This window comes from Gordionus sp. m RMFG-2023, unplaced genomic scaffold, assembly GCF_954871325.1.
Source record: "Gordionus sp. m RMFG-2023 unplaced genomic scaffold, tfGorSpeb1-WG-v2 contig_117, whole genome shotgun sequence".
Classification (NCBI taxonomy): domain Eukaryota; kingdom Metazoa; phylum Nematomorpha; class Gordioida; order Chordodea; family Parachordodidae; genus Gordionus; species Gordionus sp. m RMFG-2023.
This window is the reverse complement of record NW_027050825.1, coordinates 489-20303: the sequence shown is the minus strand read 5'-3', so window position 1 is coordinate 20303 and position 19815 is coordinate 489. Positions and strand designations below refer to the sequence as shown.

Here is a 19815-nt window from a genome sequence, read left to right as displayed (position 1 = left end):
GAAATGGAAACAATCTCACGTCTAGTAGACCTTGGAGATTTTTATCTCCAGGTCACATTAATCAAGAAGCACGATGGTATGACCCTGGGAGAAGGACGCCGGAAGGAAAATCAACCACCGACGTATGGGAGTAGACGGAAAAAATGTTATAATTGTCAGGGAGAGGGTCATCTCAGACATCAATGCACGCAACTACCCGGGGATCGTGTACCTATGGGGGTGTTATCGGAAAATCCGCGGGTAGAAACCATATGAAGAAAAAAAAATGATATATAACGAGATGAGTGTGGAGCAGCCGACAACTTCTGTTCTTATGGGACCGGCCATACCTGCGGATAGGACGTCCTCCGAAAAGATCAAGTTATAATGATGGACGTGCCACAATTAGGGAATATCTCGCGGACATCGAGAGGTGGATATGTTGCAGAGAGCTATGGCTACAATAGCTACTGAGGTTCTACCGACGACTAGCGCAGGGGATTTTTGGAGCAGTCCCATGTCGGCTTAGGGTGAGGAATATGCATTTAACATGAAGGTGAGCATGAACATTTTTTTATACATGTGAAAAAATTTTTTTTGTTTATCGACATAAAGATTTTTTTGTTTATCGACATGCCCTGATCCCATAAAGGGGTGGCATGTCGTATTTGTAAATACGTGAACGTTTTATATTTTTTTTTACGCGAAATGCCAATCAACCGATTAAAATAAGGTTCATTGGATAAAGAAATTAGATATAATAATATATGTTGATATTATTTTGTTTGATTATTAATTTTTTTTATAAAAGAATTACATTATTTTTTTTTATGAAATTAATTTCTTTTTATATTAAAATGACGAATTTATTTTATTTTGATTTAATTTAATTATTAATAAAGAGAATCATTGGTGAGTTATATTTTTGTCTGCTTTGTGATTTTTGTAGTTTCGAGAGTTTGTTTGAGTGTTCTAAGATCAAGGTTTAATTTTTTGCCAATTAATGAAGATAAGTAAATATTAATATTTTATAATTATTGTGATTTTTTAAAATAAAAAAATTAACTAAAAATCTTTATCGCATTTTAAAATAATATGAAACGTAATTGTAGCTTATAATCTTTATAATTTAAAATGGTTTAAAAATAAAAAATCAGTGTTTGGAAAATTTTTTTTCTAAGAATCAAGATTTCTTTTTCGTTCAAAATTTTGAGCAAAATCTTTGAAAATTAATACTATTTGTTATTAATAAATCAAACTTTTACGAATTTTAACCCATATATTTTCATCGATTATAGATGATAAATATTATCTATATAATAAATAATAAATATAAAACAAATCATCGATATCCATAAATAAATCAATTTTTACGACTTTTAACTATTAAATCTTAAAAACATCAATTTCTCAGAAGAATGTGTTCATATTAATTTTAAAATATTTTTTCAATAAATTCTTTTTAAATAATATATCATTAGATCGATTAAATACTGAAATAAGATACTAATTCAAACCAAGAATTATTTTTATATTGTCAAATATTATTCTAGAAAAAACAAGGTATATTTATTTAAATTTACTATTCATCACAATCAAAGATAAGTTACGGCCCAAATTTTAAACCCAGATCATAATGTCATTTCTTTTATTTTCGTGGACGATATTAAATTAAAATTTTGGACTTAAAAATCGCTAAGGTTTTCGTCACAAAACAACTCCCCATGTTTAAAGAGTTTAATTCGACTTCTTTGGGAGTTTAAGGTTATAAATTCTGAATCTTATGTGGTCACCCCCCTAGATTGATCCAAAATATTTAATTCAGTAAAGTAAATAAAATAAATAATTTAAAAAAACTATCAATAATATTATTACCTAAAAACTTTTTTATTTAGAAAATAATGGAAGATTTTAAATTTATGCATGAAATGGAAATTGGTAAGAGTTTATACAAAAGTTCGTATATGTCGGATGTTAGATTCAAGGTTATTTAATTACATTTTATATTTTCTACATTCAAACCAAATTAATATATCAGGTGGAAGGAAAAATAATATGCGCCCATAAAAATATTTTGTCTTATAGAAGTGAAATGTTTTATACCATGTTTTTTGGTAGTGTGAAGTTGGAAGATAGCTGCGTGCACATTGAGGATATGACCATGAAAAGTTTCGAAATAATTTTGAAGTAAACTTTGATACGATTATAACTTTTTATATAAAAAAACTTTTTAATTTTCACAAGTTATATATATACAAGGGAAATTGATTTAGTAAATTATGGTGTTGATACACTTATAGAAATCTTGTATGGCGCAAAAAAATACATTCTAAAATCCTTAATCATAATATGTGTTGAGGGAAATGAATAAGGGGCCAGATAAATATGTTGACCACCAGTATAGGCCTTTAAAAGCTATACCTAGCATCATCAATACATCCAGAAATTGTAGGTTCAAGATTTTTACTTGTAAATTGAATATTAATATATTATTTAATAATCATGTGATTTTTAGTTATTTATCCAACCACATGTTTTATCATATATATTGAATTCGAATGATTTCCTAAATGCAACGCCCATAGATTTAATTCAAAGATTTATTGCAGAATTAGAATATGAAAAAAATTGTACCGAGCCAAATAATTTTTCAATTTCTCATAAATGGGCCAAGAATGAATGCGCCAAATGCCAAATTCCTGACAATTCTGCCAATATTATTTCTAAATTGTCGAAGAATAAATTCAAACCTCTTTCCAATTATATTCTAAACTTCAATTTCTTAGACATTATACAATTAGTACGCGACCCCAAATTGTTGGATGCCTCTGAAATATGTGATATATTGATGAAAAAAATATCGTCGTTTGACAGTGATTACAGCGCTATAGTGTATAAACATTTTTACCATTCCACATCGACTCCTAAATTTGAAATAAAAACTTGTTCGCAGGTATATTTAATAGGGATAAATATTTCATCAATTTTTGATGGCTTAGTCACTGTAACAGTAAAATCAATATGTGACCAGATGGTCATTTACAGATATGAAAAAAAAATCTCTAAAGAAATTGAATATCTACCCGTAATTGGCATTTATTTGCCTTACAAATATACCATTAGGTTGAATGACTTGAATTCTTCAGAAATTAAAATTAAATGGGAGTCAAATAATATAGTTGCCACACGTTCGAAAAATTGTATGATTGATTATATATTATATCTTTAAAATGAGTTAAATTCACCCAATTTAATAATGGGATAATAAAAACAAAATTATATTTATGTAGAAAATTTATATTATTTGATTTTGTCATTCATTATATTTCTATGATTTTCATATTAGTTTTAGAATAAATATCACTAAAAGATAATTGTTATATGTATTGATGTAAAATCGCTCCATTTTAAGCCGATTTTAAAAACGGCCAAGTCAATAAACCAGGAAAATATTACCTAAACCTCGAGATTTCGCACAGGCATGCCTGATACTTTTCTGGAAATAATACTGAGTTAGCCGTTCTTAAAAAATCTTCTCAAATGGTTTGCAACACTAGTTGTATGTGACTCGCTAATTTTTTATACCAAATTTTTTTTAAATTAATAAACCCGACTCAGATCCTAAACTTTAAAAGTATTAGTGAATCTCATAATAAAACATATAAATCAATTTTGTGACCAATTTGAGCGAACATTTGGGTATACCTTTTTTTTATTGGTTTTTATCCCTTAATAGCGGATCAAAATCTATAAATATACATATTGGAAATGTAAATGCGATCTTACATATAAAGCAATATCTCATAGGTTCCTTATATTGTTATAAATTATAGAGAAAATAATTTTGGTACCACATTTCCCAGAGATGCCATAAAGTCTATTTACTATTTTTGTGCTATTGCCACTAAATTAATGAAACAATCAAAGTTGAAGCCAGAGATATGTATCGTTTCTCATATTTTAAAATGGAATAAAATGTTGATTTTATAATGATGTAAATTATTAAAATTATTTTGGATAACTCGATTCAAGATATATTTAGTACTTTTTAAGTAATGCGTAACTTTTTTTTGAATAGCGAGTAACGCCTTTTTTTCTTTACAAGGTAACGAGTAAAGGCAAGGCGTTTTATCAAGCATAACGAGTAGCGCCTTTCCTTTGATTCGTATAAAATGTTTACATTTAAGATGTATATTTGGAATAGATGTAAAATAATTTGGTTTTTGTAAATGTAAAATAAATGGTAAATAAAAAAAGTTGTGAGACTAATTTTTGACAATAATTTTGGTCTGGGTTATGACATAAAAAAAATTTCGGACCGGGTTTTTTTGGGCGGACCTCAATGATAATTAGGCCCAATGTAGATCACTAGTGTATCTATTTTTAAACAAGTGTTTATTTTTAATTTTTAAAAAAACCAACTTATATTAATAAGAGCAAAACTATGGCACCACTAAACATCCAGTTTTCGCTAATACTTAGTGCTTAATTAATTTATTTAAATTTTGCTATTAATTTTGTTAACCGCATTATATTAAAAATTTATAAACTAAATAAATGTTAAGATGCACGAATTTGGTGCGAAGTTGGCCAATCGTTTGGAAGCACTAACGATGAAACATATATCATTCTTTAGAGCTTTCTTAGTAGATATTAGAACTTGAATCAGATATCCAAAATTTAATAATATTTATAGATTTTTCCTTATCCAGACTAGTGTCGTTAAAGCTCGATTTGAGCCGATTTTTAAAAACGGCTAACTTAATATTTTGTGCAGAATAATATTACGCAAGCCTGAAGATTTTGCTCATAGATGGCACAAAGGTCAAGACATATATTATCGAAATCTCGATGCTTAGGCAATATTTTTCTGGCTAAAATACTGAGTTAGCCGTTTAACAACACTGATCCAGACAGGGTAACACGTGATAAAAATTGTCACGTTAGATCGATTCAATCCGGATAGGGCACCGGGCATGTATACTATATAATATATTGTGCCTATGTATATGATTCACATCCCATCCAGTTAAAAAATTGCGGTTATTTGCTCAAACTTAGACCTGAAATAAAATCCAATTTAAAAACTAAATCTAAAATAATATAATATATCTACACATTGAACCAAACTGGGATGGTAAGGGTCATCTTCCAATTGTTAAATTATATAATGGTTGTGTAAAATGATTGGGGAAAAAAGGAGAGAGAGAATAATGTTGATTATAAAAAACTTGTTCTGCCGAAATAATCAAACTATTAAAAAAATCAATAGTCTCTAAAGGCTACCTTCATACCTCATATTTTTATTTCAAGAATTATTAAAGCTCTCCTAAAGTAATGTAAATTTTAGTATAATTTAAAGGGGTTGGAAAATCTATTAAAAAAAACCAAAAAAGGGTCTGTCAGCTACTTTCTTAAATAAATTGGGACGCGTAAAACTTTGTTATTCGGCATTTATAATCCAAAAAAAAATTATAATGTTTTTTTAATGAAATGTGTAATACCTTTTTACTTTCTTCAAAAATTTTAGAGAAAAACTGATATAATTTTTATATAAATCCTTGCTTAGTCGTGATTGCCCTCAATTATTAAAAAACATTACCATTGATACACAAAATTATTTTAAGCAAATAAATTTATATTTAAGAAATTTTTGAAATAATTTTATACATATTCCGCTGACTTTTAATGAATAAATTATTAGCTTAATCCGATAAATCTCCAAATGTAATCGTTTATTCTCTTCTACATTATTTTTTGTTTCCTTAAGCGATTATATGCCATTTTTTTAAAAATAATTTACGGCAACGTTTAAGACCGGCGTCCATAAATTTTTTTAACTCGAGACCTTACTTTATTCATTTCCGTTTTAACTCTCTGATTGATGGAGAAAGGGGAGGAGAAATATTAAAAAAAGCATTTTCTACAGTAGCATCTCCTTACAGTGATCACCTACTTATAAATAAATCTAGCTTATAGTGATCACCTGTTTTTTTAAAAAATGTTTTGATAAATAGACCCAAATCGGGCTTTTTAACAACAATACTAATTAATTTCTTGAATATATTTTTGATTCAATGATTATTTTTTTACACAAATAGTTTCATATTAATTTTTATAAAATAGTTTCTGATTAAAAGTTTTTTTTTAAGCAAGGCAATCAAAATTGTTCAACTTTTATTTTCCAAGCAACAACAATATTTTGGATTTTAAATTATCTCTATAGAATATAAATAAGATGATTGCTTTGCTAGGTCCTTAGGTAAATATATCAAAAATTTGGCCAACTACCGGCGTGTAGATCTAATATTATTTATTAATTTTAAAATGACCATTAAAAAATTCGTTTTCAATACAAAAAAACAATTGCAAAACATATAATCTTATATAATAAAAGGCTTGTCACAACTATGACATTATATAGTCAATTATTTTACCTGATAATAGTCAATTATAATTTTGTTAATATATTATGTAATATTCAACTTCTTTATTAATTATTGGATGTTTGTCCTACTTAAAAAGGGAGTGATTCTTAATAATATTTAATTAATATTAACAAATTCGGAAGTATTTTAGTTATGTTAAATTGTAGTTTTAATCTCCATGATATTTAGCGCCATCTATAATATTATATTTTATTTTAAATAGCATTATATTTCTAAGTTGAAATGTAAATATTTTGTCTTAATTGATGTCAAATATATTGTTATTTCTATATATCTATAATTTATCTATCTATCTATCATAGCAATTTTAAGCCAATTTAGATCATATTAGCAAAATGGATTTAATCTCCTATAAATCATGTAAAGCATTTCAGAAGTATTTTGAGGCTATAGGCAGGAAGGAACATTAGTATGAAAAAAATGTTTGCAGATAATCCTACAAGAGCTAAGGAATTAAGATATATAATATATATATTCAATAAAAATCATCATAGCTTAAACATATCAAACACGCATTCATAAACCAAATCGAACCGCCATTTTCAAAAAAAGAATTTCAATACAAAAAACAATTACAAAACATATAATAATATAATAATTACAATAATTGATATTTTTTTAACAGACACCACATCGAGCAAAACCTTCAATCATCATCAGTAAATAATTATATTTTTTAACAGACACCACATCGAGCAAAACCATCAACCATCATCATCATCAGTAAATTTTATTTTATTTTTCAATTTACACATCTTATTTCCAGTTATTTACGGCAAGTTACGAGCTAAGGAAAACATCAAAAAAAGTACACCACATCATCAGTAAATTTTATTTTATACTTTTATTATTATTAAAATTAAAAAATAGTATTGACGTATAATTGTAAATAATATTGACATTGCTTTTAAACATGTATATATCTTTACTTTTAGATGAATTTATCAGTTATTGAGATTGGCTTAAGTGGTATTAGTTTTATATTTAGGTTTGTATTGGTATTAGTTTTGTAACCCAATAAAATATTGAATATTGTTGTCTGTCTTAGAATTTTATTGGTTTATTTATTTGAATGGGTTAATAAAATATATTATCAAGAGGTAATGACGTATAATATAATTTGTGTAAAATAATACATAGCGTTAAAATACTAAATTAAAATAATATAAAATAAAATAAAATAAATAAAATATTATATAAAAACCGAGGTGGGACTACAAGTTCCCAAAAAACATGTGTAGTTATATTTTAAAATTATGATTTGGAGGTTTTGTTTTAAGAAATAAGATTCTTTAGGTTCTGATGTAAGGGCTCTTATCTTATCCCCTATATTTTTTAAAAACTTTAAAGTTCCACTTGGCATATGTCCAAGGGAAGAGATGACAATCGGTGTAAAAATATAATTTGTGAATTTGGAATATTTCATTGTTTTTTTTTTCTCGGCTATATCAACCGGATTAGAATTTAAATTTTTTGGGAAAGAAGATACGCATGTGAAGTCCCAAATTAAGGATTTCCCTAAAGACCAAGGCACGGAAGTTAAACCATCTGGTCTTAAGCCATCATCTAACGATAAATTTGTAGGCTCCAGGATGTTTGGTATTCGGGCCCTGGTAAGAGAACGGCTAATAGCTAAATTAATTGCTGCATGCCTTGCATGCCTGCCTTGACTATATATACAATTTAGACCATGTCTCCCTTTGGAGTCAACTAATGTTTTACATTTGATGCATGTATGTGGTTGAACAATGTTACATCCAAGTCGATGGCCTATGGCAACTCTTAATTGTTCATCTGATAAGAGGTTACCTAGGTTACGACTTGGTAATGCTTCCAACCATTCATAGCCACTAGTACAGTCAGCATTCTGTAATAGTTGAATATACTCCAAAGGGGGGTTTGATGAGATTATTTAAAAATTTTTTTTAATTAAAGGTTCGAAAAGAGATTGGTGTGTTAAGATCGTGGGTAAGACAGCTTCAGGTGGAGCTAAAGATGTCCAGGCTGTCAACTTTTTTGATGATTTTATATGATCTTTTTAAGGATAATATTTTAATGTGACAATTGTCATAATCGTTATTTTATAAGTTTTTTGAATTTTTTTGAAGAAAATAGGTTAAAATAAGTATTAATAACATGTGTAAATATAAATTTAGTGAAGATGTACCAAAGAAAAGTGACAATTGTCATAATCGCTATTTTTAAAGTTTTTTGATTTTTTTTGACGACAATATGTTAAAATAAGTATTAATAACATGTTTAAATAAAAATTTAGTGAAGATGTACCATAGAAAATTGACAATTGTCATAATAGTTATTTTTAAAGTTTTTTGATTTGAAGAAAATATGTTAAAATAAGTATTAAAAACATGTTTAAATAAAAATTTAGTGAAGATGTACCATAGAAAAGTGACAATTGTCATAATCGTTATTTTATACGTTTTTTGAATTTTTTTGAAGAAAATATGTTAAAATAAGTATTAAAAACATGTTAAATAAAAATTTAGTGAAGATGTACCATAGAAAAGAGACAATTGTTATAATCGTTATTTTATACGTTTTTTGAATTTTTTGAAAAAAATAGGTTAAAATAAGTAGTAAAAACATGTTTAAATAAAAATTTAGTGAAGATGTACCATAGAAAAGTGACAATTATCATAATCGTTATTTTATAAGTTTTTGGCATTTTTTTGAAGAAAATTTGTTAAAATAAGTATTAATAACATGTGTAAATATAAATTTAGTGAAGATGTACCATAGAAAAGTGACAATTGTCATAATCGTGATTTTATAAGTTTTTTGAATTTTTTGAAGAAAATATGTTAAAATAAGTATTGATAACATGTTTAAATAAAATTTAGTGAAGATGTACCATAGAAAATTGACATTGTCATAATGGTTATTTTTAAATTTTTTTGAATTTTTTGACAAAAATATCTTAAAATAAGTATTAATAACATGTGTAAATATAAATTTAGTGAAGATGTACTCTAGATAAGCGACAATTGTCATAATCATTATTTTTTTAATTTTTTGATTTTTGTTGACGAAATAATAACATGTTTAAATAAAAATTTAGTGAAGATGTACTATAGAAAAGTGACAATTGTCATAATCGTTATTTTTAAAATTTCTTTGATGTAAATGGGTAAAAATATAGATTGTAAAATTAAAATTGCCTGAGTATATGCCATAGAAACACATATGGTAATAATAGATTCTTCCCCAAAAACAGGAGCAAATTGGCATTTTATTACATTTGTTCATCGGGTCAGAAATTAATATGCACAATTTATATCATAATATCTAATCCTAAGTTAGAAATTATTATTTTTTTTACCAATTTTCATCAGACAATCTTGTTTTAAAATTTGGGTAAACTTTTTTTTCTATTTTAAAATCAATATCGATGCAAGTTAACTATTTTCGTCAAAAAAAATCAAAAAACTTTAAAAATAACGATTATGACAATTGTCGCTTATCTAGAGTACATCTTCACTAAATTTTTATTTAAACATGTTATCAATACTTATTTTAAAATATCTTTGTCAATAAAATTCAAAAAACTTTAAAAATAACGATTATGACAATTGTCACTTTTCTATGGTACATCTTCACTAAATTTATATTTACACATGTTATTAATACTTATTTTAACAAATTTTCGTCAAAAAATTCAAAAAACTTTAAAATTAACCATTATGACAATTGTCACTTTTCATTGGTACATCTTCACTAAATTTATATTTACACATGTTATTAATTCTTATTTTAACATATTTTCGTCAAAAAAATTCGAAAAACTTTAAAAATAACGATTATGACAATTGTCACTTTCTCTATGGTACATCTTCACTAAATTTATATTTACACATGTTATTAATACTTATTTTTAACAAATTTTTGTCAAAAAAATTCAAAAAACTTTAAAATTAACCATTATGACAATTGTCACTTTTCATTGGTACATCTTCACTAAATTTATATTTACACATGTTATTAATTCTTATTTTAACATATTTTCGTCAAAAAAATTCGAAAAACTTTAAAAATAACGATTATGACAATTGTCACTTTTCTATGGTACATCTTCACTAAATTTATATTTGCACATGTTATTAATACTTATTTTAACAAATTTTCGTCAAAAAAATTTAAAAAACTTTAAAATTAACTATTATGACAATTGTCACTTTTCATTGGTACATCTTCACTAAATTTATATTTACACATGTTATTAATTCTTATTTTAACATATTTTCGTCAAAAAAATTCGAAAAACTTTAAAAATAACGATTTTGACAATTGTCACTTTTCTATGGTACATCTTCACTAAATTTATATTTACACATGTTATTAATAATTATTTTAACAAATTTTCGTCAAAAAAATTCAAAAAACTTTAAAATTAACCATTATGACAATTGTCACTTTTCATTGGTACATCTTCACTAAATTTGTATTTACACATGTTATTAATACTTATTTTAACATACTTTCTTCAAAAAATTCCAAAAACTTATAAAAGAACGATTATGACAATTGTCACATTAAAATATTATCCTTAAAAAGATCATATAAAATAACATCAAAAAAGTTTCATAAAATCCACTTCATTTAATAATAAATAGATAATTTAAAAAAATGATAAAAGATTTCACCTAAAAGATTGTTTATTTATCTAATAAAATTTACAATATAATTCCTCAATAAAAGATGTATTTACAAAGAAGATTGTGAAAATCACTAATAAATTATATTTAAAGAATATTACATTTTTACAATATAGCAGCATATTATTTTTTTTATTAAAAAAACATCAAATAAATAAATTTATTTTCATTTCAAAATATAATAATATAAATAAAAAATATTAAATCCTATCATGTTTATTTGTTGATAATAATAAAATATTTACATTAAATATAAATAAAATAAATTATTTTACTAAAATAAATAAATAATAATTAATGCTAAGCATCGATGCAGAATTTTGAATAATTTATTTTAGCCAATTTTTAGGCTTAGCCCATTTTTAGGCTTAGCCAATTTTTAGGCTTAGCCGATTTTTAGGCTTAGCCGATTTTTAGGCTATACCTAATTAGGCTTAGCCGATTTTTCCACCTAAAATCTCGGCTAAGCCGTTTTTAGTCGGCTAAAATTAGCCGATTACGCAACACTACTGATAGCCCATCAAGAATGACGAGGAATCAGATTTTTCCTATCTTATAAGATGTGATTCCGAAATATATATTTATTAGGTGAGGGGCTATTCTAATATTTTCCATTATTTTTTATAAATATGTTTATGAAGTATATATTTAGTAATTTTATTTTATGTCCACAATAATAAATATTTTAAACTAAACTTATTTTTATAAAATTGAGTAATTCTTATATTTTTAAATTTTAATAATAAATCAACATAAGGAGAAAGCTAGAAAGAGACAGGCACTTTGTCGTAGCAAGAAAAGTAACGAACCAAGTCCTAATCCTACAACATCCAAGTATCTTGAAGATACTGGAAATAAACAATTTGCTTCAACATCCAATCATCTTGAAGATACTGAAAATCAAGAACAAGTTGAACATTACTGTGGGCCATTAAATATTCTATGCCCATATTGTAATGCATTAAATTTTATTTCTGAAAAACCATCTGATGGAAAATTTAAAAATTGCTGCCACAAAGGTCGTGTTTTATTGCCTTCTCTACAATATCCAGATTTTTTAAAAGATTTACTTTCAAATTTAGACAATCATTATTATAAAAATTTCTCTCAGAATATCCGCTCATACAACAGCTCCTTGGCCTTTGCCTCGATGGGGGCTAAAAATGATAATTTATTAAATAAAGGCCCATACTGTTTTAGGGTTCATGGTCAAATTTATCATCGAACTTCACATTTATATCCTCCTAATGGCGTTTTCCCAAAATATGCACAATTATATGTTCTTGAAACATCTCAGGCTATTGAAAATCGTGTACTTTTAAAAGAAAATTCAGCCTGTGATATTCATTTATTAAAAAAACTTGATATTTTAATTCGTCAAATAAATCCATATGCTATTAGCTTTAAAACATTGGGTGAGGTTGAGAAGGCCGAAGAAATGAAAGCTAGGTTAGAAAACCGTCCTATATCAAAGGTAAATATGATTTTTCGCCGTGATCGTGCTAATGATAGAAGAAGATTTAATATTCCTACTATTGATGAAGTAGCAATGATTTTTAATAACGATGATGGAGAACCACCTTTTCAACGTGATGTTAAAGTTTATCCACGAAATGATGATTCAAATTTAGTTATCTTAAATATTCTTAGCCCAAATTTAGATCCTATGGTGTATCCTTTACTATTTCCTTATGGTGATCATGGATGGCATACGGATATGAAATTTAATGGGCCATTTAACAAGTGGAACAAGATCAAATATAACTATGTTACAATTTAAAATATCAAGGTTAGCTATTCGTGCTAACATTTTTAATCTTATTCTTTATGCTGGGCGATTATTTCATCAATATGTTGTTGATTCTTACCTCCAAGTCGAAGCTAATAATTTGAATTATATAAAATTAAACCAATCAAAATTACGTGTAGAGGAATATTCAGGGCTTATGGATCATATTTCTAAAGCAAATGATAATACTAATTTACCTGTAGGAAGAGCCGTTATTTTGCCTTCTTCTTTTCAGGGGTCCGAAAGAAACATGCGTGAACGATATCATGATGCTATGGCTATCGTTTCTAAGTTTGGTAAGCCTGATTTATTTATAACTTTTACATGCAATCCCAATTGGAGGGAAATTAAAGAAAATCTTTATAAAGGACAGAACCCTTCGGATAGACCTGATTTATTAGCTAGAGTTTTTCATTTAAAATTATCTGAATTATTACACGATATTATTAAAAAAGATTTCTTTGGCAAATGTTCGGCGTATGTTTATACCATAGAATTTCAAAAGAGAGGATTACCTCATGCTCATCTGCTCATTATATTAAGCGAAAATAATAAAATTGAAACAACCGAGTGTATAGATAATTTTGTTCGAGCTGAAATCCCAGATAAAAATATCGAACCCCGATTATATGATATTGTAACTCGCTTTATGATACATGGACCATGTGGTATTTTGAATCCTCACTCACCATGCATGGAAAATGGTTCGTGTACAAAAAAATTTCCGAAAGATTTTCAAAAAGAATCTCAACACAATGCGAATGGATATCCATTTTATCAACGTAGAGATAAGGGTTTTATTCATGTCGGAGGTAAGCCAGTTGATAATCGATACGTAATCCCTTATAACAAATATCTATTATTAAAATTTAATGCACACATAAATGTTGAAATATGTACATCAATAAAATCCGTCAAATATATTTTTAAGTACGTTTACAAAGGATACGACTGCGCTAATATAGATCTTAAAACTAATTCGCTTCAATCTCATGATGAAATTAGAATGCATATAAATGCCCGATATGTAAGTGCATGTGAAGCCATGTGGAGATTATTAGAAAATCGTATGCATGATCGATCTCACGGTATAAATCGATTAGCAATACACTTGCCATTTCATCAACCGGTATATTTTATAGAAGGACAAGAACGTCAGGCATTAGAGAAATCTGCCAGCAGAAATACTACATTAACTGCCTGGTTTGAATTAAATAAAAATGATGTTAATGCCCGTCAATATTTATATGTCACTATACCATATCATTATACTTTCAGCGCTAATAAGTGGAAACCAAGGCAAAGACAAAACAATATAATTTCAAGGATGTATACTGTTGATCCTAAATCCGGCGAGAGATTTTTCCTACGTTTACTATTACTTCATGTTGTTGGCGCCACAAGTTTTGAATATTTGAGAACTGTAAATGGAGTTTTATATAATACTTTTAAAGAGGTGGCTTTTAAAAGAAATTTATTGGTTGATGACAAGGAATGGGAAGCATTTATGGAAGAAGCGTCAACATTTTTAATGCCCATACAGTTGCGTCAATCTTTTGCCTTTATTTGTATTTTTTGTCAGCCAGAAAATCCAAATAACCTCTGGGAAAAATTTAAAAAATATATGATAGAAGATTTCGCACATACCCATACAGATTCTATTGCAATTAATATGGCCTTATCAGATATAGAAAAAGTATTGCACGACCATGGTTTTCGTTGTAGTAATTTCAATTTGCCTGTTCCTACTTTAATAGCTCAGGATGATTTTTATAATAATGATCTTGAGGCAGCTGAGGCATTGAAACTAATTACTAAATTAAATTTTTTACAAAAATCAGCCTTTGATTTAATCGTTCAATCTATCGAAAATAATGATTTTCCTCAGCGTTGTTTTTATATTGATGGTCCAGGTGGATCGGGAAAAACTTTTTTGTATAATACCCTAATGTGCTACATTAGAGGACGCAACCAAATAGTTTTACCGTTTGCAACAACAGGCATTGCCGCTATTCTTTTAAAAGGGGGTAGAACAATACATAGTGGATTTAAATTACCTATTCCGATTGTTGATAACTCTGTATCTCGCATGAGTCTTCATTCCCCTGATGCTACTGTTATTAAAAGGTCCAAATTAATTATTATCGACGAAGCCACAATGATGACTAAATACGCTTTACGCTGTATCGATAGATTACTTAAAGATATAATGCAAACACAGTTCCCATTCGGTGGTAAAGTTATATTATTGGGCGGCGATTTTAGGCAAACTTTACCTGTCATTCCAAACAGTTCAAAAGCATATATTATTGAATCGTGTCTTAAGTCTTCTGATTTATGGGTTTATTTTAAAGTTATCCACCTGAATGAAAATATGCGGTTATCTTCTGAAGATGTTGAGTATAATTCCTGGCTTTTGAATGTTGGAGAATCTTTATCAAATGTTTCCAATCCTTTACTCCCTCCAGATTTGATTGAAATCCCAAATTCATTATTAGAAAATTCATTAATCAAATCAATATATGGAGACTCCATACAAATATCTGATATTAACCTATTTTCAAAAAAAATTATATTAACCACTAAAAATAACATAGCCCTAAATTTAAATAACGAAATTATTCAAAAACTACCAGGAAATTCTAAGATATATTTTAGCGCTGATTCTATACAAACAGATAATCCTGAGGATTTACTTAATTTCCCCATTGAATTTCTTCATTCTCAAACCCCATCAGGAATGCCTCCTCATATTTTAAATCTTAAAGTTGGGACAATAATAATGCTTCTTCGTAACATGAATCCCAGCAGAGGCTTATGCAATGGGACACGACTTCTTATCAAAAATTTACATGATAATTTCATAGATTCTGAAATATTATCAGGAACGCATAATGGCCATCGCGTTTTTATTCCTCGAATTGATCTTTCCCCGAGCGATTCCCGGTTGCCTTTCATATTAAAAAGACGCCAATTTCCTATAATTCCTGCTTTTGTTATCACTATAAACAAAAGTCAAGGTCAAACATTCGACAATGTCGGCCTCTTTCTTCCTGAACCTGTGTTTTCCCATGGTCAGCTCTATGTCGCTCTAACACGTTGCAGATTTTAAAAAAATATGAAAATAAAAATATTACCTACAAAATACCAGGGCACACTTTTGAATGATAATAGAGTATTTACTCTTAATGTCGTATATCAGGACATATTAAATTCTGTCGCTACAAATTAATAACGATACCACATTGAGCAATACCATCAAAGATCCGATACCATAATCAGTAAATTCTATTTTATACTTTCAATTTACACAATATATTTACAGCAAACTACAATCAACAAAATTTTAAGGCAAGCGCTACAACCATGGAAATTAAAAAAAAGAATCGTATTGAGCAAAATCATCAAAGATCCGATACCATTATCAGTAAATTCTATTTTATACTTTCAATTTACACAATATATTTACAGCAAACTACAATCAACAAAATTTTAGGGCAAGCGCTACAACCATGGATTAAAAAAAAACGAATCATATTGAGCAAAACCATCAAAGATCCGATACCATTATCAGTAAATTCTATTTTATACTTTCAATTTACACAATATATTTACAGCAAACTACAATCAACAAAATTTTAGGGCAAGCGCTACAACCATGGAAATTAAAAAAACGAATCATATTGAGCAAAACCATCAAAGATCCGATACCAATATCAGTAAATTCTATTTTATATTTTCAATTTACACAATATATTTTCAGCAAACTACAATCAACAAAATTTTAGGGCAAGCACTACAACCATGGAAATTAAAAAAAAACCAACCACATCGAGCAAAACCATCGATATTCCAGACGAATGCTTAAAAATCTAACATCCCTCTCATTTTGAAATATCTTTAATCTCATTTTTAGTAAAATTTTTGATATTATAAAATTTACTATATTATATTTTTTATCTGGTTACAAATGCATATGTGTTGGAACCCAATAATCGTGAAGTCTTGAGGTATATACAATTATTATTATATATTTTCTTATAATTCATATCTTTGTCTCTTTTTTTCTATTTCTTCCTTCTTTTTTTCATTTCTTTGCTTTCCTAAAATCCATCTCCTACCTTCACGCGGTGGGGAGTGTACAGAAATGCTGACTAACAGAAGCTCTGGTGGATAATACTGGTATTTGTGGTGTCAAGTTTACATGTAATAAATCTTAATTATTGGATGAAATTTTCTTTTAACTTAGTACCTGGCACCATTAATATCCATAATCCTTTCAAATGAGATAACTCTAATTCCCCGTCATTCTTGACGGGTTATTAACTAAACATAATAAAAGCCTTGTCACAAAAATAGCGACACGCTCTCATGTCACACTTTTCATGTCCCACTTTATAATATATATTCAAAAAATCGCTAATTTTGAAAAGTGCCTGTGGCCCAATCGGGCAAGAACTTCGCTTACAAATCTAGATGGATTATTGGACTTGGGTTCGAATCCCGGCAATTATTCTAATTTATATCATTTTCTTTATCATTTTTTAATTAATCTTATGTTATGATATACTCCTACCAATTTTCTGATTGTCGATCTTCAATCTGATTTCTTAGACACTCCTCTTAATATTAAAGGTAGATAAAGCCCATTCCAGAAACTTGACCCCGAAATTGGATAGTTTTTTATGAAAGTTACTGTTCCACATATTTTGGCTAAATATACCGCCGCTTTTACTTCTGAGAAATTTATGATATCATTTAAAATATTTTGACGATCACCACTTTATAAAACGACTAATTTTTGTATAATATTATATACTGAACAAACTCAAGTAAGATGCTTCCCTGATATTGGAGATCCAATAAATAATCAGCAGTACAGTGTGAGCACTTGTTTTCTTTTTCAAAAGTATCTTTAATATTTTTTCTTCAGGTTAGTAAATTCTAAAATCATGGATTTGATAATATTATATGTTTTCTAAATTAAGCATCTCGTTTTTTATATGAGACGGTGAATAAGATAGCTAAATATTGATGAATAGTTAAAAAATTTAAATTTTTTGTCCAAAATATCATTTAATATATTATTGGTAATTTCTCTCGGACAAATAACCAACTTCTTCAACAGCTACTTTCTTGCATATTTGTATTTGCTCATTACATTTTTTGATGATGCCCATATTGTTTGGATAATTACATAATGTTATATAAATTGGCAGTCAGTAATTTTCTCAAACCATGCTTAATTAAAATTGTTATATTTATCTATATATTTAGATCCAATCAAATTAATAATGGGAAAAATTCTTTTTATTTATATTTCAAATTGAAATTCTAATATTTTACAATGAAAATTTTATATTTTTATATAAAATTATATTTAAATTTTTGCCTAGATTATACAAATTTATTTTCAAATAATTTGTAAATAAAAATTATCATTCGGCTCTAATATAAATTAAGCGTTTTTTTTATAAAGATAAATAAAAATTGCTAATTGCTTTTTACCCCAACCCAAGAGAAATTATTATTTAAAATAAGCAATTATTTAAATAAATATACAAAGATTACTTAAAATGACCATTTATCTAGTTTAGTTTTCTACTAACCTAAAATATTATTTATTACTTAAAGTTTCTTAGACTAAACCCCTAAAAGATTCAGAATGGTCAAGCCTGAATAAGTACCATCTCCGAAAATGAACAAACAGATCCGTTTGAGAACCTGATTACGTCTCAATCGGCCACAGAGAGACCCAGCGGGTCCCAAAAGAGAAGCAAGTGAATCAACTGACTTTCGTAGTAGCAGCGGTAAAAGCCTTCACAAAACGTCTGGACTCGTTTACCCCAGCAGATCAAAGGTAGCCACCTGGCAAATCTGTATCAAGAGCCCGCTCTAACGTAAAATTTTACCGACTTGGAATCCGACTACAGAATTTTAATAGGTAAGGGCAGCACTACATCCACGCCCCATGCCATTTTCCAACTCAGCTCCAATAAAACACACATGGCAGTCACGCCACAAAAAACCCAAAAGCTCTAACCTTTGGAGAGGATTTTTAGACCTTAAAAAACTAAAATGTAAAGCCAATGAAAGGGACAGGCATGAACCCAAACATATAAAAAAGGTCGTTAAGATATTCCAAGTAGGATCCGACATGGAAGTCTTCGAACGCAATGACAGAAAGAATCAGGACCCTCACTCTAGCAATTCATTGGAATTGGCTTACCGCGTGTGCCAACGATATCATTTCAAGAACAATACATGGGTTCGGAGGAAATCAAAATAATCCCAGATGCGCAGCACCTTCTAAAGAAAGGACTCTTTTTTACGTTATTTTACATCAATAATAAATACTAATAAAAATTGATACTACTATATTATTTTGAATCTAAAAAAAATTAAAATATTTTTGGTTTATTGTTGGTAATTGAATTTGGTATGTTAAATCTAATAAAAAAGCAGAATGCGTTATATCATTAAAAAACCAAAACGGGGCCCTAAACATACGCGTTTCTATTAAAATTTGACTTAAGTAGGGTGTTAGTCGACTAAATTTTTATTTAACAACACTAAAGATAGATTCCTGGATAAAAATTCCTAAATTTCATACTTAGCAAACGTGGATTTTTTTTTAAAAATTTATTCTACAAGTCGTCAAAGATAAAAAAAAACCCAATATTTGCAATAATAAATTATGATAATATGGATAAATTAATGTAGTGTAATCTTTTGATACATATAGAAATTATATATTAACTTTAAATCCGTATGAGCTTTATAGCTACCATATTTCTACCATTCGCTCATGCTGAGATTGCTTCTAAAAAGGGATATTAAAAAAGAAGACTTTTAAACCATATCGCCATTCCGTTGGCTTTTTTGCAAAAAATTGTGTATTTTTCTTAAAAGTTTAACTTTAAAG

The 19815-nt window shown here is 27.8% G+C and overlaps 1 protein-coding gene across 1 annotated transcript; it reads left to right on the top strand.

Moving 5' to 3' along the window:
- The first annotated feature begins 280 nt into the window (after window positions 1–280).
- Window positions 281–16766, top strand: LOC135930617 (uncharacterized). The gene is made up of 10 exons (XM_065467443.1): window positions 281–360; window positions 1680–1743; window positions 1875–1964; window positions 2018–2147; window positions 2565–2932; window positions 11859–12844; window positions 12891–15964; window positions 16216–16317; window positions 16508–16609; window positions 16654–16766. The coding sequence occupies exons 1-10, from the start codon at window positions 281–283 to the stop codon at window positions 16764–16766; spliced, it is 5109 nt and encodes a 1702-aa protein (XP_065323515.1).
- Window positions 16767–19815: the final 3049 nt, after the last annotated feature.